At 32.5% G+C, this 27511-nt stretch overlaps 1 protein-coding gene across 1 annotated transcript in view; it reads left to right on the top strand.

Moving 5' to 3' along the window:
* LOC137388428 (uncharacterized) overlaps nt 1–23764 on the top strand; it is a 40264-nt gene extending 16500 nt beyond the window's left edge. Inside the window, exons 7-12 of the mRNA XM_068074912.1 lie at nt 2760–2958; nt 17262–17394; nt 20430–20486; nt 21140–21271; nt 21946–22207; nt 23032–23764. Of these exons, the coding sequence (XP_067931013.1) occupies nt 2760–2958; nt 17262–17394; nt 20430–20486; nt 21140–21271; nt 21946–22207; nt 23032–23174 (926 nt within the window). The 3' untranslated portion in view covers nt 23175–23764. The remainder of the gene's footprint in view (nt 1–2759; nt 2959–17261; nt 17395–20429; nt 20487–21139; nt 21272–21945; nt 22208–23031) is intronic.
* Nucleotides 23765–27511: the final 3747 nt, after the last annotated feature.

The following is a 27511-nucleotide window of genomic DNA, read 5'->3' on the forward strand; positions in this document are numbered from 1 at the left end:
ATATGCTTGGCCGACCTAAATTTTTATTTTTTTACAAAATAATTTGCAAAAACTGCTATCCTGCAACTGCCAGATACAATAAGTTCAGTTACGTAACGAAATTTTCTTACTGGTTTTATACAGTTCACAAACTACATTATTACCACAACAAGTAAATGCTGAAATTAAAGAGAACATGCTTTTTGGAAACAAATTAATATTTGTTTTATGTCTTATCCTTTGAGCAATGAACCATTAGGCAGACTGTACAATGAACTGATATACAAGAGAGCAATCACATTTCAAGTACTGATTGGGCCACGTAGATAATGTAGTAATAGTAGCATCGGTTGTTTTTGTTAGTGCACAGCACAAGTGAGGACAAGTAAGGTGAGTGATTTGACTACATTTTAACCTGGTAGAAGAGCTACATTCATTCATTAGCTGGTAGACCTAGTCATAAGAAAAAAACAGAAAACTAGAAAAGATGAAGTTGTCTTTGCATTATTTTTGTCAAGGACATTACGTGCTATAGACTAGGTTTTTAAACTAATAAAACTGAGTCAAGGATTTACTGATGTCAAGTGTTTGTAAGTAACCAAAGAATTGTGTTAATCAATGTTAATCATTATTTTTTGCCAAGTATGAAATTATGCAAAACTTTTAAATAATTAGCATAAAGACTGCATTCAGCATATAGAGCTAACTATCACTTGCTGTATGTGAGATCATTTATCAACTATTACAAAAGATAAAATGACAATTCCAATTTAGAAACATTATTGCAATATTGGGAATTGGTCTATTAGCACACAGTTGCTGAATCAAAGACACTGATGCATTGCCTGTTGTTTAATGAAGCAGTAAGTAATTCCAGTATATTTTAATGCAATTAGTTATAGCAACTCCGCCTATGGCAGTATTAGTGTTTGTTTGGCTGTCTAACACTAAAAATTTAGCTGTGTCATTTGGTGACTGGATTTTATTACTCAGAACAGGCAAATTTTAAATCAAACGTCAAATAACAAGGTAATTATTAATGTGCCAAAATATATCTCTAGACGTTGATTACAGGATTAAATCAAAAACTTTGACCAAAGTTTCCCAATCACATGTCTTCACTGGCCACTATAAAATTTATTTATCAATCTATCATAGCAAAAATACCTATTTCATCTGCTACCAAACAAATACATTATTTACAGAAGTAATTTCATTCAAATAAGCGATTATTTACATGTGCCAAATTAAACACAATGATTAAGTCAGAGAATGTACATGAACATGCAGGAAAATTTTGTTGCATGACAAAATTAATTAGGGGTTCCCACAACAATATATATGCATATCAATTAACTAAATTATAGTATATGTACTAAAATGTATTATATAAACACTAATAATATATAGTAAATCAAACGTTAATAATATAGTTAACCATTTAGTAACGTTGGGGCGCATATACCATTTTCAAAAAGTTATCAGAAGATAACTTTTTTTTAAGACTGCTGTTTATCATGAAAAACTCCTAAACTGCATTTTTTCTAATATTCGGTTATTTAGGAGCATTTTGGTTTCGCTAGAACTTCTTACAAGTAGAACTATTTATTTAGTCTTTAAGAATATTATGTGGTTGCATACTTCGACTGCAAAGGGGTTTCAAAATAAACCGCTCCATCTTATCACACCTTATGAGCACTGCCAACTGAATTATTGTAAACAGTACTTGATAAACAAGTCACTCGTCTATATCATAAATTTTACAACCCACTTGAATGTTTCTTATGTGATATAAGAGCTTTAGACATGCTTGCAGCTTATAGGCTTCTACTTATTGACCTAATAGGAATGTATTGGAATAAACCAGCAGACTAATGTGAACTCATTTTTTATTATTAATAGAGTAATCAATAAAAATAATTTGTTTGCTAAAGACTTGAGAACCACATGCATAACAGAGCAAAATCTGAAAAACTTGAGCAGGTGTACAACCTGTCTGGTAATTCAAAGTTTGTGAACTCATTGGGGGTGACTAAATAGTAACATGATGAAACACAACTGTTTCCAAATATTTAAACTATTCAATAAATAAACAGGTATATACATTACATGTTATATATATACATATATTTATGTTTGTTATTTATGCATATAAATCTCGATCTTTATAAAATTCCTTCCACAGCTCATTCAAAATTTTATTCAAGTGATGACAGAGCAAAAACGATTCACAATGTAACACCGATTTTTTAAAAACTAATCTACTTTTACTATAATTTTATATTTTATATAATTTGGTATTGACACAGACACGGGAACAAGCGGAAACGGGAACACATGGAAACACGAACAAGCGGACATGCGAACAAGCAAACACTCGGACACATGAACACGCGGACAAGCAGACACGCACCCATGCATAAATGCACACCCATGCACATACACACAGCTGCACTAATGCACAGCTGCACTAATGCACAGCTGCACTAATGCACACACGCACACATGCATACATACCTACTTATTCGTCAGCTTTTTAGTTAACTCATGCCAAACCCCATTTGAAAGGCTTACATTGTAGTAACAGGGTATTTTATTTTTCCCTAATGACTGAGTTGAACCCCTGCATTGAGTTTTAACATAATGCAAAATAAAAGTTTTACCCCTTTACTTTCTTTCCATGCAACATTTTGATTTAGGTTTTTGATAGTCAATGAAGTAAATATATTCGTATAAAACTTTTAGGAAAAATTGATAAACTGCGTTCACTCTTGTTACAGTTTTACCTCTACAGTATTTGAGTTCCAGCATGCAGCAGCAACAGTCGCCACAGCCTCAACAGATGCTGGGGCAGCAACAACACGTAATTCAACCAATCCAGGCACAGTTCAATACACAGTCTGGTGTTACCATAGTAACTCAAAACCCTCAAGAAAGTCTTTATAAACTAAAGCCAACTACTCTGTCTCAGCTGAAACGGTAAGGGTATTGTTTGTTATATTCCATGAATACCTTGTGAACTTAACCTATTTGGTCTATTGTGGAATACTGAAATCCTAAAAAATTCAGATAGACTAGTAAAATATGGATTACTCCAGTGTATTAGTTTATGAAACAGCCAAAGGTTTGTTTAAACAAGCATGTCTGAGAGCGTCTAAACTAAAGGTTTTTCAATGGCTGTTTCACATTTTAAGAAAATTTGAATACAAAAGTTGTGCTCTATGTTTGATTAATTATATTAAAAACACATTAGATTATACAATTTATGGAAAGGTCTTGTACATTATCACAGAATGACAAAGCTAACATACAGCTTTAATTTTTTATTTCTATGTGCATGCTTGGACAGTAGAATAAATAGGATTTGAAAATATTATGTAAGGAAATGTCAAACAAGGAATGTGTACATAAATAAGTTCATGAAAAAGCTGATAGTCAAGAGGCCATACTAACCTCTATTAATTACCTTAAAAGTAAAAAAAAGATTTGTGGCTTCTGTAGTCGGTTATGAATTAAAACATAGATACAACAAAAAACTATTTTGAGCAAGACAGTGCACTAGCTTGTTGAGTAAAAAAACAAATGCTCACATCAACGACTTTGAATTTTGTTTCATTTTTGGCTGAGCAGCCTGTAAAGATCTATGGCAGATAATCTTGGTAAATTTTAGAATCAGATTTTTTTCAAAATTGTTTAGCTTTCAGTAAGCATTTTTGTTTTAAAGTCAATATTTTAAAGAAAGTATACTTCGACAATTTATAAAAACCTTTATAATAAGCAAAGTTTTAGTAAACTATAAAGCAATGTGTTTGTAAAAAAAGAAGAATATGAATTCTAAAAATAATGATAACGCACATTCATCATTTTTGCTACTAAATAGATAATTTCCAGATCATTCCAAAAAATGTTACAGCACCTTATATTTTTTCAACAGGCTTTCCAGCCACCTTCATTTATATGTTAACTGATTTTATTAAACTGTTGAGCATGTGTGTAAAGTAATTCATTAAAGTAAGTTTCACAAAAACTAGGTCAAATCAAATTTGAGAACATTTCTTTCAGTAGAAGAGTTGCTCGGCCATTTTAATTTAATAAGATACTTGTCAAAGTTGCTCAGGATATTACCGTTTCAGCAAAAAATATAAAACTAATCTGTTACTCATAAGCTGTTTCAAAAAAGGAAATACAAACAAAATTGTATAAATCTGCTGACTAAAAGAAAACTGCTTGATTACAGATTGTCAGCCGCTCAAATGATGATGGGTGGACTTTGTGTTCTGATTGGAATCATTCTCATACCTGTGGAAGCAAGCACATATTATAGTTCAACATTTTCTTTCATTGGCTATGGTATCTGGAGTGGAGTCTATGTAAGTTGATATCATTATCAACATTCAACATTGGAGTATTTTATTTGCACCACTCTTTGAAGTGTGACCGTTGTGAAGGCGCTGTATAATATACACTTTACTAAAAAGTTTGTCAATGAGATAACAAAAAGATTTGTGTCAATAACTTGGATTTTTGCAGGCGTTTTATATCTGTTAAAGTTAGCTGGTAACCTATTAGCGCTTTATTCTGGTATGGAATTGAACAATTGGTAGTACGTACATTTAGATAGGCAACCTCTGGGATTGGCAAGCTAAAGATATAAAGACACGAACATGTTGATAAGACCCTTGACTCTTTAAATAGAGCAACAATGCAAAACTATAGATCTAAACAAGCTTTACAGTAAAAAAAGGTGGTATTCATATTTATTGCAGTGGTTATACCTTCAGTTACATGTATATGCAGTGCATAATTACAGCGTTGTGTCCGTATGGTGCAAATCTGTATCTATATATATATAAATATATATATATATATATTTCTCAAAGTTTGACATCTGTCATCTGTTTTCTGTTTGAACAGCTATAGCTATTAAAAATTTGGTAGCAAAATTTTACATATCGTTGGACTTGAACTCACAAAAATTGTGAGCTTGATAAGACAATGCTTTAACCACGAGACCACGGAAGCTGATACTTTCTAACGTATACATCGTTTTCGGTTTTTACACTAACATGAGGTTTTAATTTAAACTCTATGAACTCTTTTAGCTCTATGAAACCTATGCTTTTTATCTTTGCCACAAAAGGGCAAAATGGTTTTTGGCAAAATGATATCAACAATAGATTCTCTCAAAATTAGAATTTGGTGATTAATTTTTATCAACTCTAAGAACGGGATGCCTTTTTGGGTCTTTGTGAACTTCTATTTCTGGCCTTTTGTAAGGTTCAAATGCTATACAGTCATACTTCAACTTACGAGCTTAATGCGTTCCGAGACTAAGCTCGTATGTCAATTTACTCGCATGTTGGTGCAATTCATTTATATATAGAACAATTAAATATATATTGATTGGTTTCCATACTCTAAAAAAAGCAAATAAAACACTCAAAACAAGATATTATAACAGAAAGAACATGTTGGTTATTGTCCTTACGTAGTACATGCTTTTAAAAAGCAACAAATAAAAAACAATGCAAGGAAATGTGATTAATTAAAATGTAAAATTAAATACATACAATAGCAGTTAACGCTCGCATTTGCCAGGGAGGGAGATATAAGTTATCCTTCGTTACAACAGGTGACTTTGGTAAATTTGGATTTCATCAAAGTGTTAAAAGACAAACTTACAAGCAAACCAAAAAGCAAACTCTCATTTTCAACTAAACGTAATTAAAGTTTCTTCGGCGTTCATAGTTTGAAATTTCTCGCTGGTTAGCGAGAAATTTTTCCTTTTTTTTCCCTTTCACGACTAGCCGGCCGTTTTAAGATAAACCTATCTAAGGACGTTTGCCTTTGTCGCCCTTGCAACATGTTGCGATTAGGACGAACACAAGTGTCGCCACAAATGGTTAACGCACGACCACTAGCCAACTTGTCCGAATGTCTATTAAACAGTTTGGATAGATTGCACCCGCCTTTTCACATAGCATCGTTTCAGTTACGCTGTCACCGGCCAATTGTTTGTCCAATGCCATCAGCGGCCGTGAAGATCGCTGCACCGTTTAGAAACTATGGTTAGTCCTTTTGCGAACTAAATGCCCTGAATATAATCCTTCTGTTTGATAATTATGAATGTATTTCTGTCATATTGCCGAGCTAGCTGAATCACGCATACACATTTCGCATATTTTTCAATATTTTTCCGTTTAATATCGACTGTTATCATTTGCTTTTTCTTTGTAATATCTTTCATTTTACTGGCAAACTTTCGGTCTACGCACAGTACTTTTAATTCACATAATTCTGCACAGAAAATCGTGCACAAAAACACGGTACAACAGTATAACCCCTGAGCAGTTGAAAAATACATAGTGATGCTGTTCTCATAAAACACCTCCGGCATACTTGGCAACTGACTCAAGTGCTCGTATCTCAAACATGGCTCGTATGTTAGTGCTAAAACTTGCTTGAAAGCTGGCTCGTATCTCAAGTTTCTCGTACGTTGGAGCACTCGTAAGTTGAAGTATTACTGTATCGCGGTAAAGGTTAATATTTTTTATGCGGAAAATTGTATTATGTCGAGTAGGAAGGCCTCTAGATTCTTTCACCATTTGGTCAGACAAACACACCACGATATCTCAGTTTTACATATCCTCGTACCAGTAATGTCGCATTCAGAGTTTTGATGATGGAAAAGTAACTTTTCACACACACACTTTTATGCAAGAGTTGTTACTAATAAATAAAAATATTCAGAATATTTGTTTTGCTTTCTCAGACCATATTATCTGTATCATTATCATATAATTTCTTATTGTAATGGTAGCAAAACAGACTCAATTTAGCTATTACTTGTTAATTATTTCACTTTTACGTCAAAACCCTTTCATAGTAGTTTTATTACTTTTAATTTATTTGACCTACACAAAAATTTTGCTCATGGTATAAAAACATATAAGTTTAAAAATTGTTTAACAAAGTTTTTAAACTTTTACAGTTATTTTTATTGTTTCCCCCAATTTATTTCAATTACACAAAGCGCATTTATCATGGTTTTTAGTTTGAAAATTGGAGTGACAAATGTTGTCATATGTTAGATACAAGAAAATCTTTTGTCCAGGTAGCACAGCTAGTATATGTATATATTTCTCAAAGTCCAAAGTGGCCTGTATGTGTGTTCTTCTAGCTATAGCTAATACGATCTTGGAATGAAGAATTCGTGCAGCAGATCTCAGTACCTCCCAATTGTCAGTCAGACACCTTACTAATTTATCCACTCGAGCTTGATAGATTCCCCAGGCAATATATGTTGATTTATTGGCGCAAATAGGCGACGCAAAGCGATTGATAAACGTAGCTCTTACATGCATTAGTAAGCTTACTCAAATTATCCATTGACATTGTGTCAGGCTAATAGCGAGTGACAGGCAACTCTCATTTCCTTCCATTGTTTATAAGCTGACTTTTATACCCGGGCAGCACCGGGTAGCACAGCTAGTATATATATATATATATATATATATATTTCTCAAAGCCGATGTGTCTGCTGTATTAGTGTATGTCCTCGAGTATGTCCGGCTATGGCTAGTAAAATATTGGAATCAAAATAGGGAAATCTGCCGAACTTGAACTCACGAAGATTGCAACCACAAAATTGCAATCCAATTCTCTTTCCATGAGACTGCCAAAGCTTTTACAGTTCATAGCTCTTGACAATGCATTTTGACTTACATGTATGATTTTGGCTTAATGCTTTTGACTTGAGCATTTTTGCTTGACATTCATAATACCTGATACAGTACTTTTTTCACTCATTTGTGCACACAAATTTTGTTGAAACTGTTCTGGTTAACCCTTTCACAGCCATCCATAGACAAATTTAGTTTTTAGCTTACTCCCAGCCAGTATACTGAATCTTGCTAATTTTGATTGCTGATTTTTCTGTGTGATAAGTAAAAACTTTTTTCAATTGCAGACACAATATAGAACATGTTTTGTTACATATTTTAGGCTGCCAATATGTTAACAAACAGTGCTATGAAAAAAAATTTAATTTATCCATATTATGTGCATTCCTAAAGCTATGTAAAGATAGTATTGCTAAGAAGCTATTACGATCTACTACAATGTTCCTTACTCTTACAAAACCATTACTTTCACCGTCATCAGAGTCAGTTTTGTCACTTTTATTATCTGAGTATTTAATAAGGTCTGTATATGAACTTGTTATAATTTCATCAAGAAATGAATTTTATTTCAAACAGTGAAGTGATTAAGGGAGCCCTGATGCAACTAAAATGTTCGATCATCAGAAAAAATTTGTTTTGATTTAGAATTTTTTCATCAAATATTATAATCATTTTTGCCGATACAGCATAATTTTTTTTAATGTTTTGGCCTTACTGTCAAAACCTCAGAAATATTAAAAATTGTTTGTTATGTTATTGTGAATGAATAATATTTATTTACTGCACATCCGCTGTAAATTTCGAAAAAATGCGTCCACTGCAGTCGATCATAAATTTTGTGTAAACTCGCGTAGAGCAATGAGAGGGTTAATATTTGTTGTAAAAATTTTGGGTTTGTAAGTAAAACACTTTTCAAGTTTTTTTAAGTATTAACTTATTAGCAGTAAGCAAGCTGCCTTTGCATTATTACTATCACAAATTCATCATTTTGCAGGTAACTAGATTTTTGCTCATCATAAAATCTTTATTTGTGTTGTACATTTTATTCTTATTAAAGTATTTAACTCATCGTAAAAACGCTAAAAATTAACAATTTTTTAAAAAAATTTTAAAACAGTTTGTTATAACATACCCTATATAAAAATTTTATCTCATAAATATTAACAGCTTGCTAAACCCAAAATAAATAATAATGGGGAGTTGGAAAAATAGATGTTTTTTTTCACATTTAACGAAGCCTGATGTATTACATGAACTGAATTGCAAGTTTACAACACACCGAGCATTCAGTTACCATTAAATGTTGATGTGATTAAAAACCACTTTGAACCCCCAAGCCAACATATTGTTCTATACAAAGTAATTGTCATCATGACTATGAATTACCTTCAAGACTGACTACAAAATTTCATTTTTATTACCAGTTTTTATAATTAACCAAAGTTAATTCAGAAAATGTGTTATCTGTTTTTATAGATATATTTTACCACATATGTCTTTTTTAGCATTTTTTATCATAACCGTATTTAACATCATTCTCTGCTTTGTCATAGCAAACCGTTAAAAAATCAGTAATTAAAAGGGACTAGTTTTAGATTTGTGATTAGGAGTTTTAAATCTTATCTGTCAGTTATTTTTCAGGTCAAGTCTAAGGGATGTACAAGACATCACTTTAGTTTGTATAGTCAACAATATTTTAACATATTCATGAAGCAAAATACATCTAAAATTGCTCATCAATGTGTTACAAGTGTTAAGCAACAAATAAAAAACATTTATAGATAAAATATGTATATATATTTATATATAGCTTTTGTTAGCTACTGGCTATTTCTTGCCCATGCTATCATTAGACTGTAGATCTTTCAGGGTTAGATCTACAGCCTGATACTTGCGTGAGCAAGAGACTGCCATGCAATCATCAGGCAGTTTCTTGCTTGATGATTGCATGACAGCCAATACTGTATATATATATACAGTCTTGACTGATATATATATATCAGTCAAGACTGTATATATATACATTTATATATGTCTTGACTGCCATATATATATGTAGACATATACAGACTGTATACTTATATATATAAGTATGCAGTATATATATATATATAAGTATACAGTATATATATATAAGTATACAGTATATATATATAAGTATACAGTATATATATAAGTATACAGTATATATATAAGTATACAGTATATATATAAGTATACAGTATATATATATATATATATATATATATATATATATCTCTATACATATACACAGGTACTATAACTAGAGAATGACAAAGGTGAAACAAATCTGATGGTCAAGTGCTACTAACTTGAATTGAGCGAAGTGCTGACATAAAGTGATAACTTCAAAAAACAACTCTGCACAAATAATGTTGAGTATTTTTTCTTTGGTATTCTTCTTGAAACTATTATTCTAATGATAATAAATTATATTTTTTTATTGCGATGCCACTGTACTAGTTACGTTGTTGCTGGCATTTTTGTCTAGATCTGAATATAATGGGTCCTAGTTGCTATATGTGACTATGCTGTGCTCACTTTATAGATAGCTAGTTAAACTTAAAAAGACGCAAACAAGTAGGTAAGGAATAAGACTTCAATTAAAGCAGCAAAGCAAGTTTTTAGATCTGAACAAGTTTTAAGGTAGCAATAAAGTTTGGTGTTCATCCGCCTTTTGCTGACTACTTCCTTATCAGTGTTCTATATTTTGGTCGCTCATCTGCTGGTTACATCATCAGCAGTGATTAATGTTTTAGGGCATTGTGTTGGCACAGTGAGTATAATTTTAAAACAAAGGGTGCATGTCATACAATGTGATAAAGACCTACTTTTTGCTTTGCGTGGATGATTACTCCAAAGAATTACGGTACAATCAGGCATGAAAATTACTTAACTAATTTACTTTCTCAAGTGTCTTATTGCGTTTTTCTAATTTCCCTTAAGTTGTCCAAATATGATGAAATGGATGTAAATCCATCGCATTTTTCAACTCTGAATGTATTTGCAGTTTGTTGTTGTTGGTGGGATAGGACTTGGTGCAGTGAAGCGCAACAAAAGTCCTTGGGTAAGTTATAGTGTGTCTTTGAATGGTAAAGCAATATGAGAAATTTTGTAAAAACATTTTTTATGGCTCTGTTTAAGCAAAAAAACTCGTTTGGTAAGTTTACGACTTTACTCAAAATTTGTTATTGTACCAGTAAATGCTTGAAATTTTTTCCTAAGTGTAAAAGTCAGATTCTAACTTTTGTGCGTCTTGTATATATAATTAAATACCTACAGAACTATTAGAGTAAATCAGAATTAAAGAACTTTTTTAAGTTAGTAGACAGTCAAATTTGCTATTTTGTTAACACAGTATGTTCATGGTTTGCATTGTTTTATAAATGGATTCAAAAATTTGCTTGTTGGATTTGTTCAGATAGTAAAGTTTAAGATTTTAAAGTTTTTCTCTGATACAAGATACTCTCACTGTTTCACCAATCTATAATTTGTTGTAACTAATCATGATGGTTATGTTTACTCTTTATATTATTTGTAATTTATCTCTTTTGTAGATGACTGCAACCATGATCCTTAATATTATCACCGCGACTATATTCTTTCCAGTACTCGTTACGATGGTATCAATTGCTATTGATGGGAACACTACTCCATCATTTACTGAGCTTGTGAATGGTTCTTTGTCAGGCTGCGAATATCGTTACGAAGATTGCCCAGTAGGTTTCTATTGTAAATAACGAAACATGTCGCTAGACAAAAACTATCAGCATGCTTTATCCTTTCGACATCTTTCTTAGGCAGCAGATGAAAACTAGAAGGTAATTTTCTGGGAGAGTTTGGTGCGTCCTTTTTTATATTTTCAGCTCTTCATGTTTGTGCCAAGTTCGGTTTGATGTATAAAATTGAATTTTCTAGCAGTAGCTGACAAAATTTTTAGACTGGGTGCAAAGAAAGAAATAAATGTCTTTATTTTTCTTTTCTGATTTTGATTAAAGCTCCCTACAAATATTAAATTATTGGGGCACAGTATGATTCCATCTAGCTTTGCCAGTTATAAGGCAAATTTAATTAGAACTGTAATCAATCATGAATATAAATAATAAAGATTACTGAATTAATAATTATCAGTAATTAATGTCGGTGTAACAACTATCATTAAGATAATTACCTTCTAGTTTTTATATGCTGTCTAAAAAAGTCTTTGCAAACAACGATATGTATCTGTGCATGTATTAATTTTGTTAGCCTAAATCTCAAAAACTAATAATAATATTAGGAGTAATAATATTTATCAAACTGATCAAAGATTTCAAAAACAGTAGAATCTAGAGGTGGTTGGTAATTCAAAATTATGATTTTGGTGCTGCTATGTTCAGAATAGGCCACGTTTACATAGCCAGTGTTTTCGCAGCTTTTTAAATTTCATTCATAATCTTTGCTATAGCAAATTAACTAAAATATCATATGGAGCAATTAAAAATGGTTGAAAAATCATTTATCAATTTTGAATACTGTAGCAACTTTCTGTTGAAAATTACTGTTAAATTTCACAGAGTCAAGAAGCCTCTACAGCTTTGAATTCCCTGCTTCTATTTCCCTCAGTGGTTGAGCTAGTAATATCGATATGGAGTGCTGTTCTTTGCGGTAGAGCTGTCTGCCATTGCTGCTTCCCATTCCGCGCAAACTACAATGTGCAGAATGCTGCCCTTGCTCTTCAAACTCAACAGCAAAATGTGGTTTACCCGAGAACTGTGCCAGCCTATCAGGTCAACTTGGGGGGCTACCAAGTCACAACAGGGGACCGAGCTCCAATAGGTAATTGATTTAGTTCAAAAATACACTGAGCATCATAACATATCAGTTAAATAACTTCAAATGGGTTTATCTTGAATTTATGTAATATGGAATAACAAGCAAATAACCAAAATAAGACAAACTACAACATGATGCTGAATTTGAAAAAAAACTGTAAAGAAATTTAAGGGCAAAAACAACACACTAAATTGTACAACTTATTTTGAAAACCATGAATTGACAGTACCTCGAAAGTGCAAAAATTATTCAGAAAAACATGAATAGCGGTTTGGAAGTACAAATGTCTTCTTTATTACATGAGAAAGCAACTCTATGTTGATAGCACTACTGTGTTATAATTGTTCCTACCATTTGGTATCTACATTTGTATTCAATATTGCTGCCATTCATGTTCCAATTCCAAGATTTTCTCTTTCTTAGTGTCTGCTTAAGCGCAAACAAGAAACAACAGATGATTACTTTTAAAGCGGTGGGTAGGTGCTTTTAAACTACACATGTAGTTTCCTATCAATAAAAACAACTTGTGTATATGATAGATGGATTTATCATGATAACAAATGTACTCACACACTTTATTCTGTTACATAGCAATTTAATAAACTAACACACTACTCATGATGTAAAAGTGACACCTGAGAATAAATCGCTATAAGAGTAATTACTATAATGACATATTAAATGCACTTATTTTGTGACTCTGCCTCAGAATGGTCTTTGCTCCAAAGGAAACAGGTCTGCTACAAACAATATAATCAGAAAGGTCTCGATTACTATACAACAATCTTTTTTTTATTTTAGCTACAACAATCATGCTTCAACAAGCTGGATACGCTCCCCAGTCTCAACAACCTCCAACATACTACGAAGTTGTACAAACAAGCCCTAGCCAGAATCCAGAAAAGGATCAGTCACCAGTCCCTGCTGACGTCCCAAACCATTAGAATAGTAAACGCCATTGAAGCTTTAAGTTTGTAGCAATCATATATTTAAATTTTACTGATTGAAAAGCTATATTTTTACTAGACTTTATATCATGTTAGCATGAACTTATTACCTCTGTAAACTTTATGATTAAGCACATCATTCAAACTAATATAGTACTGCTTTTTCTCTGACAAAATGTCTATTATTTTCAGTTTATGCATTTTTACACTCATTACAGGTGTGACTTGATAACCACAACAATAGGGAATGTTGTATTACAGGATTTTTTGATTATTTACTTTTAGCAGTTGCTCTGTTTTGATACTTCTATGGGTGCTTCTATTGATTTTTAGGAGCAAAACAGAAATTATTCACTTAACTCACATTATCACACAAGTTTACACGCTGTTTAGCATTTTGCCATGGTATATTCACTCCTACTTTGTTGACCAATTAGCGATTCTATAAAGTTGCCTCAGTTCGTCCCTAATCAACTGGAAGATTTTTATGGAATACAGGTTTTTCAAATTTATTTGGTAAGTTTTGCTACTCACTTCTGTTTTTGTGAATTTGAAAATATAATCATAAACATGCATACTGATATGTTAGCTTTTTTATTGTATAACTAAAACTTTTTGAAACAATGATTAGGTAAACAAAGTTTAAAATACTTAATATACTTTAGTTTAAGTAAGAATAAACTTTTTAAATTTTCAGCAATTTTTTAATCAGAATGATACATAAGATTGCAAAACAAAATGACTCTGAAACGCTGTAGTAGAACTACAAAAGTGTTGACTAGTTATTATGCCACTTGGTGAAGATGACTGCATATAACCGCTCTCCTACAGAGAGTAAACGACCTCAAGTTTTCTACCTGACCAAAGGATAGAAATTTACTGCAATTTGTAATGTTTTGTTAATATTAAAATTGTATCACTCTCACGTCCACATCAAATGTGCATGTATATATAAGTTATGTAAAATTTAGTTCGCACTGGCTCTAGAACAATTATGTGAAAATCTGCTAGGAAATCCCATATGATGATGTATGTCATGGGAAGCCCTAAAAAATTGAATGACTAGACTCTCAAATAGGCTGTGACTCCTTATGTCTAACTTGGAATATCGTCACTCTAACACTTCCATCAGTTGAACATCTATAAGTATATCTGAATAAAACAACTTGCATATTTTTATTTAGCCAAACATTTTAAAGGCTAATAAAGTTATACTGCTTTTTTACTATAACACTCTGAACAATCTCAGTTTGACTTCAAGTGTAGATATATTGTATATAAAGCGTTGTTTGCACTAGCTGTGGCATACAAAAAATCAGTCAGGATTTCACAAGTGACAACTTGTGTCAAAGGGAAATGGAAAAAATTATTAACGCCATTGGAGGAATTTGTATCGTACTTTGTCATGGGCACTTTTCAATAAAACCTAATGCTTTTTCTTAAAGTTTTTATTGTTTCACATGTTAATGAAAAGTAATGATTTTTATGTTTTGTTAATGCCTTTGTGTAGTGAAGCTGAAAATACCTTATGATACAACTGCTGTAGTTTATGACAATAATTACTTACCATGGGTTCTTCTTCTTTTGAGATAATGTTTTTGGTGGTCAGTCTTTTGTAGTAGTAGTCATGGTTCAGGCAATATGGCGCTGGCTTATGGTAAACAGTCAGTAATTTTAGTTATTTAAAAACCATTGGTTGTGTTAGGATGGGAATCCAACTAAAATTGCTTCTGCATCAAATCTCGTAAGGTTGTAGGCAACAAGAGAGTGGTTAGCAAACGTGCAGGACTATAAAAAACCTGACTAAGGGCAAAAGAGTTTTTTGCAATCTAATGACCAGCTAGCTAGAGATAATGACTTAATAAAAACCCTTGACAGAGGACACTTGCAAACCACTGTTTAAATCTGCCAAAGAAATTCATGGTTATAAGAAGTGAGGGAGAACCATGATTGCCTATGATCTTGCAGAACATGGTACTAAAAGAAAGGGAGAGGGTGAAAAAAGGAGAAAAACAGTGAGTGAAAAAGAAAGGAAGAGAAGAGGAGAGGAGAGCAAAGGAGAGAAATGGAGAGAAAGAAAGTCATTTGGGTAGTTTCCAGACATTAAAAAATGATTGCTGTCATTCTTCAATAATTTAATTGAATATGTTCAGTACTTGATCAAAGCATTTCTTTTGATCATGACTTGGATGTAAAACTTACTTGTCTTTTCAATAAATTTCTAGAAGGTTTTTTGTTTACAATCAAGTAGTGCTTTACAGTAGAAGGCAATCCTAGAAAATCGACAAGTGGTAAAAAAATAGTGCCCCAATACGGACACAGAAAGATACAATGTTGGTGAAAAAACTAGGTAGTGTGAACTAAAAAGCTGGATGTGATTTATAAACTGTTCTAACATGGTAGTCTATTTAAATGCACCAGTCATTAGAAAATAGATGGCAGAGTGTTTTATCATTCAAATAGCAGCGCACCTTGCGTAAACCATAAAATGTAGCGACTGAACAGTTCAAAAAAGAGAAGAGTGACACATTTTGAACCTTCTAATGAAGTTAGATTGTTAGTTTGGCTGCTATTAGAAGGAACTACGCTAAATTTAGCAGTAATTTTAGCAGATTACTTATGCATGTTTAATAAACTAATACCAAGATTAAAACCATTTTATGTGTGTGCCATTGAAAAGGTGTATATATTTTATATATACATATACATGTAAGTACTGACCTTTAGGAAGGAGAAGTTTAGCAGGTAATTTTATAAGCTAAAACAAATGTCTTGGTGGCCGGAAAAGACAAACGCTCACGTTGCCTTTCATTGGCTTTGTACATGATGGCAAAATCTATAAACAATCTATTTTGGCATAAATATTTCGGCAAAGCATAACTGTTTCGGTTTAACAATAGGCGGTCTAAACGACATCTATGCCGAAATAGATTGTTTATAAATTTCACTGTATGATCAAATCGAAAAAAGGAAAGACCGCTCTATATGGTAGACGCATGCACGCATACACACAAAGATTGTCATTTAGACAGTAGATTATGTTGTAAACTGTCAATAAAAATAATAGCAATTTTAAAGTCAATCGCAAAGGAAATGTTTAAACATATTAACCAATATTTTGTATAAAACAGTTTGCTGGTTTGCGTAATCAAAGTGGCTTCCACTCTCATCAACGATCTTTGGTAACTTCAAAAACAGTGTGTTGTTAGCTTTTAGTTTAATTTATATGTACCCGTTAAGATTGGCTAAACGTGAAGAACATTGTATTTTGTTAACTTATGTCTCACCGTTATTAATTATTTTTCGGTTGAGCACACTTTAAGCATTTATGGCCGATAAATTTCATAAATTTTATACCAAAAAAACTGTTTTAAAAAAGCTTTCAATTTTTACTAAAGATTTGTTATGGTGAGGCAAATAATGCAGAAAGAGTAAACTTCAACTGAAAGTTTTACAATAAAAAAAACTTTTAGTTATCTGAAAACTAGTTACTTTGTAGAATATAATGGATGTTATGATGTATAAAACCAGTTATAATACAAACTCAGTTCTTTGCTGCTAAATAATTGTATAAAACCTAAATACAAACTCAAAAATGCTTTACACACAAATCAAAAAATATTACAAGAAAATTAATAACAACGCTTTTGATAAATTTTTGGTGGTAAATTAATTAAAAAAACTATTAGATACTGGATAGAGTATTATAAAAGAGGGAAAGCTGCATCACTAATATTTTACCGAAAAGTTTTTAGAATGGCAAACACAAAATAAAATTCTGTAAATTTCTGACCTATAACCAACTGCTTTGTTACAGATTGTCAATAACTCAGATAGTGGTTGGAGGACTTTGTTTGTTGCTTGGAATCAGTATTTTAGTAGTTGAAGCAGAATCAAGATACAGTTCGGAACTCTCCTTCACCGGCTATGGTATTTGGTGTGGAGTATACGTAAGTTAATATCACCTATAAAATGTGAGCACTTGTTCTACATTATTCTTGAAAACATGTACAAATGTTGTACGACTGATACTCATTTAACAAATCCATTTAAAAGATTTTAAAGAGATCTAAACGTTTTATTTCACTAGCATTCCACTATCTGCGAGGAGGACATTTTAATATAACCAGCATCCATAATGAGTGCTAAAATATTCAGTTTTGAGTTCTTTAAAACTTTGATTTGATTACATGATGATACTGCCTAAATGCTTTTGGTGGGAGCTTGGAAATGTGGCTAAAAGTGGTGTGTTCAAGAGTTTATCAGTGTAATCATGTAGGATACGCATGTAGAATTCAAAAGCACATTGCAGCTCAAACCTACTTACTAAATTAGGCAGTCATTTTACTGATCTCAAATTTTTCCTTTAAACGTTCATTCAAAAAAATGCAGTATCACACAGCCAGCAGAACAAACAAAGTTACTAGATTATAAACTAAACATCTTAGAGATTTAAGGAGTAACTTATCTCACCTTCGCATTTTACTAATCCTATATATATATATATATATATATATATATATATATATATATATACATGTATATATAAGAGGTCTGATCCAAAAGTTCCAGGAAAGAAGCTACAACTCAAAACGCGTTGCTTCAATTTACCTATAAAGTTAGTCCCCTTCAAAGTACTCCCCTTGGCTACCGATACACTTGTCCCACTTTTTCTGCCATGATGCCATGCCGATGCGCTGAAAGCCATCGGCGTCGATGCTGTTTAGCTTCCTCGTATTTGCACATTGAATTGACTCTCTACTGTCAAATCTGGTTCCTTTCATAGTAAGCTTTAACTTAGGAAATAGCCAGAAGTCACAGGGAGCTAGATCTGGTGAATATGGAGAATGTGGTAGAACAGCCATGTTGTTTTTAGTGCAATACTGCTTCACAGAGAACGCAGTGTGGGCGGGTGCGTTATCATGGTGCAGCATCCATGAACCTGTGCGCCACAGTTCAGGTCTTATGCGCATAACTGTTTGCCTAAGACGTCTCAAAATATCAATATAAACATGCTGATTCACAGTAGTATCCTGTGGTATGTACTCATGGTGTACTAATCCATGAATATCAAAAAACGCAATCATCATGGTCTTTACACCTGACCGAGACATCTTCGCCTTTTTTGGTCTGGGGGAGCCCGGAGTCTTCCACTGACTACTTTGGAATTTAGTCTCTGGGTCATAACCATACACCCAAGACTCATCTCCAGTTATTATCTTTGAAAGAAAGTTCTTATCATTTTTTGAAGCTTCCTTGAAATCGTTGCAAGCGTGCATCCTGAGCTCCTTTTGGTCATCATTTAGCAAACGTGGCACAAACTTTGCCGCGACTCTTCTCATGTTTAAATCATCAGTTAATACTCTTTGAACAGTTCCAAAACCAAGTCCAGTTTCTCCAGAAATTTCTCTAATAGTTAAACAACGATCTGCCATGACTAATGACCTCACACTGTCGATCGACGAACAAGTTCTTGCCGAGGCTGGTCTGCCAGACCTCGCCTCATCTTCAGTGCTGTCTCCACCTTCACGAAAACGTTTGTGCCACTCAAAAACTTGTGTTTTCTTTAGAGCAGCATCTCCAAAAGCAGTATTTAACATTTCAATGGTCTGAGTACTTGTTTTCTCTAATTTCACACAAAATTTAATGCAAATACGCTGTTCCGATTGATTAGACATGACGATAAATTTGTTAAAAAAAAGACGGAAGCACCTGATAGACCTTGACATATCGTTGGCTCACGGAAGAACGCATTGTCATAGCAACCCGAAATTTTGTGACCACACTCCGGCAGTGTTTTCCTGCAAACACTGCAATGGGTTTTTCTATCGTGCAAATATGCAAGTGTATACAACTCCATTCCGGGAACTTTTGGATCAGACCTCGTATATATAATTATATATATATATATATATATATATATATATATATATATATATATATATATATACGTACATGTATATACATGTATATATACAGGATTATTAAAAGGCTATAGGCTATTAGTTTATGTAAACATATATATTATATTTTATATAATATATATTATATATAATATATTACATATAATATATGTATTATATAATATATATTTTATACATAAAGTATATATACTATATATACAATATGTATACTATGGATATAATATATATATATATATATATCTATTAAGATTACGGAACGACGAGGGTGAGAAAAGTTGTTAGCAGATCACTGGTGACTTGCTGATGTGAACAAATATAAAGCTGCTCTCACCAGGTTATGACTACAGAAAGTCTCTTTACCCGTTGTGTATTAAGTGTTTTTTTTTCAATATTGCTTACAAAACTATTATTTTAGCAATAAGAAAGTATAATTTTTTTGCAATAGTGAAAACCCACTATATGTGTTACTGCCAGCACTTTTTTCAGGGTCAGTATAAAACAGTAAGTAGGCGCCATGATTATCCTATTACTACATTGTATATAGCTCACTATGCTCACTTCATGGACAGATAATTAAGCACATAAAATATGAACAAGCGAATAAGAAATAAGACTCATAAAATAAAGCATCATTAAAAAATCGTACATCTAAATCTGAAAAAACTTTACGGCGAGCAAATCGTTGTGATATTACTCTGTCTACTGCTGACTACTTCATTATCAGTGTCCTAAGTATTTTGTCTGTCACATTATCTGTGATGTTACATTATCTTCTGGTTACGTTATCTGTGGTAATCTGTTTCAAAGTTCTTGTGTTGGTACAGCAAATAAGGTTTAAAAACAGGTGGCACATGCTATAGACTAGGAAAAAATTCCTTTTACATGTATCTTTGAGTCTATGATTTCTCAAACATGTACTGATACAAAATGGAACAAAAAGTACATAACTGATTTATGTCAACAAAGTGTACCTTTATAACGCCATTCTAATTTTCTTAACCACAAATAAGATAAAGGTTTGCAGCATCAATAATCGTTACTGGGTCCTAATGTGTTTATAGTTTGTTCTTGCTGGTGGAATTGGACTCGGTGCAGTGAAACACAACACATACTCTTGGGTAAGTTGTATTATACGTTCGAAAAGTATAGCAATATGAGATGTAATGTAATATTGCAATGTTATGGCTACATTTGAGTAAAAACAAATGTTTAGTAAGTTCACAACTTGACCCAAAAACTGTCGTTGAGCCTTTTTACTAAACGTCAAAGTGTGATTATACCTTTTTAGATATTTTGTAGATATACCTATATTCAATATACGTAACCGTAACAAAAATCGCTGTGATCAAATTTTGATTTGCATATTATTTGTAAGAAGGAGACATACTTTTCTAAAGTTTAAAGCCAGCACCTACTTCAAAGTTGTCTCATTGAAAAGTACCATGGCCAATACTTTACTTATTGATATTGATACGGAAGAAATATAAAGAGTTTTTTGTTTATTAGGAATACTCAGAGTTACAAAACTTTTGAATTAGCAAACAACAATAATGTGTTTTATTTTTTACTCGGTATGTTAATGGTTTGCATTGTTGCAGTTAGGGAATTCAATGAATTGCTTTTTGAGATAGCTAAAAAAATAAAGTTGAAAATTTTAAAGTTGTGCTCTCTAATACAATATATTCACTGTTTCACCAACCTATACCTTGTTTAACTAAGAATGATGGTAATGTTTACTCTTTATATTATTGGTAACTTATCTGTGTTGTAGATAATGGCTACCATGATCCTTAACATTATCAGCTCGGCTATATTCTTCCCGGCGCTGATTTCGATGGCATCAATTGTCATTGGTGGGAAAAAATTTACGTCTTATTGTAAACAATACAGCAGTGCTTGCCCAGTAAGTGTCAATTTACAAGACTAAAGCGTGTCTATAATTATGTGAAAGCAGTTTTGAGGTAAAGGTAGATGGAACAGTGTTACGCAACAATAGTTTGCAAGTTAGAGGGAGCTTTAGTAAAAATCAGCAAAGTGAAAACAACTTTTATTTTGGCTTTCAGTCCACAAAAATATGTCAGACAATGCTGAAAAGCGTAACATTTTTAATAAAAATAAAGTGACCTCAAATCATGAAAAAATGGGTATATAAACAGAGTACTTATCAAAGTCTAAAAGATAATTAATTACCTTCTAATTACCACATCGTAAACATATACAGCTTAAAATGATTTTGCTATCAATTCACATGTATACGTGTATTAATGATGCGTATTGAAATATCTAAAAATAATATTAACAATAATAATAATACTTATGAGGCTTATCATTGCCTACAAAAAGTATAACGTTTTATTGACTGGTAATTTAAAATTATAAATTTAGTTGTTTTTGTTCAGAATAAACTATTTTTAATTTGTTAGTTTTTATTTACAAGTTTTAATGTTTCATTCTTTTTTATTTGCCATAGCAAACTGAATAAGAAGTCATACAGACAATTTAAAATGTGAAATTCTGAATCTATCTATTCTGGGTATTGTGGCAACTTTCTGTTAAAAATATTATTCAAATTTACAGATAGAAAAAGCTGCCATAGTGTTGAGTTGTGGGCTTCTGCTCTTTTCTGTTGCTGAGCTGGTAATAACGATATGGAGTGCTGTACTCTGCTGTGAAGCTGTCTGCAGTTGCTGTCTCTCGGCCCGCCCAAACCATCAAGTGCAGTATGCTGTTCCTGCTCTCCAAACTCAACAGCAGTATGTGGTTTACCCCGGAACTGTTCTAACTCAGCATGTCAACTCAAGTGGCTACCAAGTCACAACCGGGCATCAAACTCCAACAGGTAATTGTCTTAAATCTTTATAGAACAGAGCATCATAACAATTAAAAGACTTCGAACATGTTTATCCAGATTTTATGTAATGCTTAGCAACAACCAAGCAAAACACGTAAGACCAAGTAAGAGCCGTTGCTGCTAAGCCCTAAAAAAACTTGAAAAGTGTATAAGAACATAATCAAAACACTAAAATGCACAAATTCTTCAGAAAAACATGAATAGCTATTTCGAAAGAGAATTGCCTTCTTTATTACATGAGAAAGCAACTCCATGTAGTTAGTAGTGCAGTTGTTTTGGCATTGTTCATGTTATTTGGTCTCCATAATTTGTGTTCAATATTAATATCTTTTGTATCTCAATCCAGTGACTTACTTTTCCTTTGTGTCTGTCTAAGCGCAAACGACTTTCTTATCTCAATGCTACATGCTAACTGACAAAGAGTTCACACAATCAACCAATAGAGCAATCAAGTTAACAAAAACAGCACAAAGTAAAAATCAAAGATTTTATTATGACAGCGGGGTCTGATTGAAAATAAATGATAGGATGCAACAAATAAAAATGATATTTGTACATGGTAAAATGGTTAACTGTTATAACAAATGTACATGTACACACAATGCTGCTATGTGGTAGTATAAAAACTGCTACACTACCCATAATGTAAAAGTAACATTTAAAACTGAATGTCTGTTTCGATTGTAAAATATCACACGCACTACTTCAAAAATGGTCAGAATGGCTCATACCCCAAAGCGATAGCTCTGTTACAAACAATATATTCAGGAAAACGATAAATAATATATTAATTTATGTTGCTTCTCTTTTAGCTACAACACTGATGCTTCCACAAGGCAGTTACATCCTCCAGTCTCAGCAACCTCCAACATACTATCAAATTGTACAAGCAACCCCTAACCAGATATCAGGGAATGAACAGTCACCAGCCTCTGCTGACACCACAAGCAACTAGAATAGTAAACACTATTTAAGCTTTAAGTTTTTAGTTATAATTAAATATTTGATTGTTACTGATTAAAACAAAACTATATTTTAAGCTTTGCTCTTGAATCATGTTTGTATAAGTTCATCAGCTGTTTAAAATTGATGATTATTCACATCATAAGAACTAATATAATTGTGCTTTTTCTCTGGCACAAGGTGTATTATTTTTAGTCTATACATTTTTACAGTTTTTACAGGATGACTTGATAATCAAAAATGTAGGGCATGTTGTATTGAAATGACTGTTTCATCACTGATATTTAGCAGTTGCTCTTTATTAGTACTTCTATGGGTGCTACTATTGTATTTTATTAACAAAACAGGAGTCGCTTGCTTAACTTACATTATCCAACAAGTTTTAACTAATCTTTACCATTTTGTTACGATGTATTCACTCCTACTTAGTTGGCCAACTAGCAACGCTTAAGAATTGCTTCAGTTTGGCTCCAATCAACTTGAACAATTTTAATAAAATGCGTGTAGATTAATATTCTTTCACTGTTACCTACTGCCGCCTTTGTGAGTTTAAAAATATAATAATAAACATACATATTAATATGTTATCTGTTCTTATTTTATGGCTAAAACTCCTTGAAGTCATGATTAGTTATGTAGTGTTTAGTATACTTGGTATTTTATTAGTGTACTTATTCTTCAGCAGTTTCCATATCGGAGGTTTTAAAAACATAAACTTGCAAAACAAAATGAATGTGAAATTCTGCAGTAAATTTACAATAGTGTAGAATAACTATTACGCCACTTGGTGAAGATGACCAAAAGTATTAGCTATTACAGAGAGTAGACCATTTTGAATTATTTAACTGACAAAATTCTGTAAATTTACTGCAATTTGTAATGTTGTATTAACATCACAATCAGAGCACTCTCACTATTTTATCAAATAAAGATATGCGCTATATAAAACCTACGTAGTTCACACTGACAGCAGCACAACTATATGAGATAACTGCCAGGACATCACGTATGATGATTTACGCCATGGGAAGTCCTAAAAGTTGGTTGAATAGACTTTCAACTGGACTGTAACTTGCTACGTCTAGCTTACAAGATTGTCAAACTAACACTAGCACAGGTTTACCATCTGTAAGTATTTCTGAATAAAACAATTTCAACATTTTGGTTTGGCTAAACATTCTACATACAATGTAAGTGATACTGCATTTGAACTATTACTATCATGACACTCTCAGTTCGACAGCAAGTGTAGATAGCTCGTATATAAAACGCTGTTACACTAACAATGACATACTAAAAATGAAAAAAACTGTCAGGATTGCACAAGTGCCCACTTATTTCAAAGGGAAATGGGAAAGATTATTAACGCCATTGTAGGAAGTTGTATCATATTTTTTCTTACTCTTCAATAAAACTCAATGCTTTTTTCTAATGTTTTCATTGCTTCATATGTTAATGCAACGTAACAATTTTTTTAGGTTCTATAAAGCTCTTTGAGTGGTGAAGTTGAAAATTACTACAACTACACCTGTTGTAGTGTAGGACACTAAATTATCTACTACGGGTTTTTTTTCTTTGGAGATAATTTTATTTTGGTTAGCTAGTCTTTTGTGGCAGTAATCATGGTTCAGTGAAAATGGCGCTGGCTTATAATCAACAACCAGTAGTTTGAGTTATTTAAAGACTATTGAGGGTGTTAGGAAAGGCAGCCAACGAAAATTGCTCCTGCACTAAATCTGGTAGGGTTGTAGGCAACTTCTGTGGATAAAGAGAGTCGCTAGCAAACCTTCAGGACTGAAAACAAAACCAGAAAAAATGCAAAAATTTTTTTGGGAGCTCATGGTCAGCTAGCTAGAGAAGGTGCTTTAATAAAAACCCTCAACAGAAGACACTTGCAAACCACTGTTAAAAACTGCTAAGAAAATTCATGGTTGTGAGAAGTCAAGGCAAGTAAGGATTGTCTACGTTCTAGTGGTATATGGTACTTAGCGAGAGAGGTAGGGAGAGATAGGGGAAAGAAAATGGAGAGAGAGAAGGGGAGAGAAAAGAGATTGAGAGAGAGAAAGATAAAGGGAGAGAGAGAGGGAAAAGAGAGAAGGGAAAACAGAGAGAGAGAAGGAGAGAGAGAAAAAAAAGAGAAGCCTTTGTGTGGTTTCTTGACATATAAAAATGATTGCTGTGATTCCTTCATAGTTTACTTGAATATGCTCAGTACTTGATCAAAGTATTTCTCATTATTACAAAGGGGTGTAAAATTTACATGTCTATTAAATAACTTTCTAGAAGTTTTTTATTTATATAAAACTTCACTTTATTTATATAAAACACGCAAGCAGTGCTTTCCAGTAGCAAGTAATCTCAGAAACTGGGCTAGTGTTAGAAAAATAGTGTCCCAATAGTGACAGAGAAAAGTACAAAGCAGTGAAAAAACTATGGAGTGTGCACAAAAGAGCTTCATGTGCTCAATAAGCTGTCTTCATGTGATAGTCTATTTAAATGTACCAGTCGTTGGCAAATGGATCAAGGAATGTTTCATCATTCAGTTAGCAGTGCACATTGCAAAAATCGTAATAGGTAGCAAATAAACAGTTCAGGAAAGAGAATAGTGACACAGCTGGGACATTCTAAAAAGATTAGATTGCTAGTTTGACTGTATATTTACAGTCCAACATGGATAACTCACCCATGGATAGCTTGAACACATGGTTAACTCGAATGGTTTCTTTGGTCCGTTCCCACATAATGATAAATTGCTATAGATAACTCGAACTCGACACTGTTAACTCGAACTGTTTTTTGCTCAACGGCTACCGAAACGGTTGTTATCGCTTTAGAAAATCACTTTATTTCAAGCCATAGAGGTAAACGTCAACTTTTCGTAATTCATAAGCGTCGTTATTACCACCATCGTCAAAATATTTTTGTCAACGACTTTTCTAAAGGTTTCGTGAAATTTGATTTATACCAAACATCCGCTTAGCGATCGCCCTTCGGAAGCAAGGTAAAGTGAGGTAATCTTTGCATAAACTTCAAAAAAAATCGGCAAAATTGATCGTGGGTAAAACGCTCAAAAGAAAAATACGTCTTTTCTTTTGAGCATTTCAACAACGATCAAGTTTTGCCAATGTCAATCTAAAAAACGTCCTGGCAATAACATCACCTCAAACAACAAACCAATCTCAAGTGATAGAAAAATCTCTATACTTTTTGATAAAAACGCTTTATACTTTACATTAGAAGCATTTAATTTGAAACAAGCCATTTGTGCTTTTGATTTATATTATAGTTTGTGTATGTACATGTATCTACTAATAAATAAGTAAATACATGGACTTGTGACAGTACTCTGATAACTTGAACGCTCTGATAATTCGAACACTTTCGCTCGGTCCCGTGAAGTTCGAGTTATCCATGTTTGACTGTATATACATGTATTTATATATTTGGATATATATATATATACATGGATTTGTATATATATATATATATCTATATATATATATATATATATATATATATATATATATATATATATATATATATATAGGAAGATGGTGGGATGACCCAATGGTAGCTTGCTTGGCTTCAAATTTGAATTTCTGGATATGATTGTCGTATCGAGCACTTGTTATCACCTAACGCTGATGAATGATACATGTTCAAAAAGACGCAACTCTTATTATAGCCAATTTTAAGCTGAGTTCACAAAAAGTGCTTCTCTTGCAATACCTTAATCATTTTTATTCAAAGCTGATTGCGAGCAGAATTACATTCAATCACAAAGAAAACGTAAATATTATACCCAAAAAACTCTTACATGGATTTGTTTCGTAAAACATCTATTAGTAAATAGCAACATAATAATTAGATTACAGTAATATTAGTCACTAAAATCTAATAACGCCTATTAAAAATAAAAAGGATTCTAATCAAAAATCGATATGGTTGATGTACGCTACAGATTTTAATAAATATTGATACATTTAACAGCTCAGTATTCTGTTTTGTTAGTCAAAGCAGTGATAATTCATCCTCCAACAATGTGCCAGCTTACCCACTTTCAAATAATCACCATGGTAACGTGTTTAGTTATACAGTGTGCTAGATTATTAGTAAACCAGTTATGTGACTTGACCTTCTGCCCATAATCAATCATTAACATTTCTCGTCAACATCGGATTCTGAGATACAAATAGTTACTATAGTTTTTTTATTTAAAAGAGCCTTAAAATCACCAGATGAATTTGCCAAGAAAGAACTTTAAAATATAAAATAGTACCGATATGTTTTTGTCAAGAAAATTGTTAAACTTAAGTCATCTTCTATCCT

The sequence above is a fragment of the Watersipora subatra genome, chromosome 2 (genome assembly GCF_963576615.1).
Source record: "Watersipora subatra chromosome 2, tzWatSuba1.1, whole genome shotgun sequence".
NCBI classification, from domain to species: domain Eukaryota; kingdom Metazoa; phylum Bryozoa; class Gymnolaemata; order Cheilostomatida; family Watersiporidae; genus Watersipora; species Watersipora subatra.